Here is a 1,014-nt window from a genome sequence, read left to right as displayed (position 1 = left end):
AAAGTTTATTGATCATTTTGAATTGTGCTGTTATCGTTATATTACTTCAGAATGATCTCAAAACAATATTATCGTCTATCGCAATAATTTCCTGGACAATTTATCATCTAGCAAAAACTTTTATTGTGACARGCCAGCTGTTTAAAACTGTTTAAATTAAATAAACATCTCACCTGCAGATTTCTCCTCAGAAATTTCAGGGTTATCAGCAACAACTTGAAAAATAAAAAGTAAAAAAAAAAACAGTTAAGACCAGATAAAATAATTTGAAGTAGAAATACTCAAAATGTTCAAACTGTTTTTGTTTTCATTGATAAACAGACACCGAAGCACATTTGCAGACATAAATATCTAAATCTTTACTTTCTTACCCTGGGAGTCGTCCTTCGGGTCGCTGTCCTCGTCTGAAGCAGCTGAAAGAGGAAAATAAAACATTTAACTTTGTGGATCTTAACAGCATTAAGTACTAAAATGCATGAAGTTTAAACTGACTTAGTTCCTCAGATGATTCTGAAACAGCTGAAAACACAAACAGAGAACAGAAATAAACTCATAATAAAGATATTTTATCACTGTTCACACAGGTAAACATGAAGAAACCTGATTATATTACTGGGTTACAAGTTTTCTATATATAGAGTCTGTTGAATRAAATCAATAAATCAATACTCACTTTTACTGGAAGAGTCGTCATCTGTGAAATCAAAGCACAATTTTTATTTAATTTTCTTTATGTTGAAGCCAGAGGCAGAAATATTGATACTAATAGTTGATGGATTGATTTATCTATATWAAAAAAAACGAGTTTATATAAAAGTCAAGACAAGAGTAAAGTCGTAGGTCACCTTTAATGTTAACTAATTACAATTTGGGAAAGTTTCCAGTAATTTATAGACTTAAAAATTACAAATTTAAAAGAAAAATATACAATGAAAACTTAAATATACACTTTATGTAAGTTGGTCAGACTTCCAGTTTCAACCTTGGAAATTTTGGCTATTTAGTAAAATAATA

The 1,014-nt window shown here is 29.3% G+C and overlaps 1 protein-coding gene across 1 annotated transcript in view; it reads right to left on the bottom strand.

Moving 5' to 3' along the window:
* Positions 1–1,014, bottom strand: part of LOC103472604 (protein starmaker-like) — a 14,211-nt gene that overhangs the window by 8,809 nt on the left and 4,388 nt on the right. The window contains exons 12-15 of the mRNA XM_008422361.2: positions 674–694; positions 493–519; positions 372–413; positions 174–215 (exon numbers count right to left, since the gene is read on the bottom strand). Of these exons, the coding sequence (XP_008420583.2) occupies positions 174–215; positions 372–413; positions 493–519; positions 674–694 (132 nt within the window). The remainder of the gene's footprint in view (positions 1–173; positions 216–371; positions 414–492; positions 520–673; positions 695–1,014) is intronic.

This window comes from Poecilia reticulata, linkage group LG11, assembly GCF_000633615.1.
Source record: "Poecilia reticulata strain Guanapo linkage group LG11, Guppy_female_1.0+MT, whole genome shotgun sequence".
NCBI classification, from domain to species: Eukaryota; Metazoa; Chordata; class Actinopteri; order Cyprinodontiformes; family Poeciliidae; genus Poecilia; species Poecilia reticulata.
This window is presented reverse-complemented; position numbering and strand designations above follow the sequence as displayed.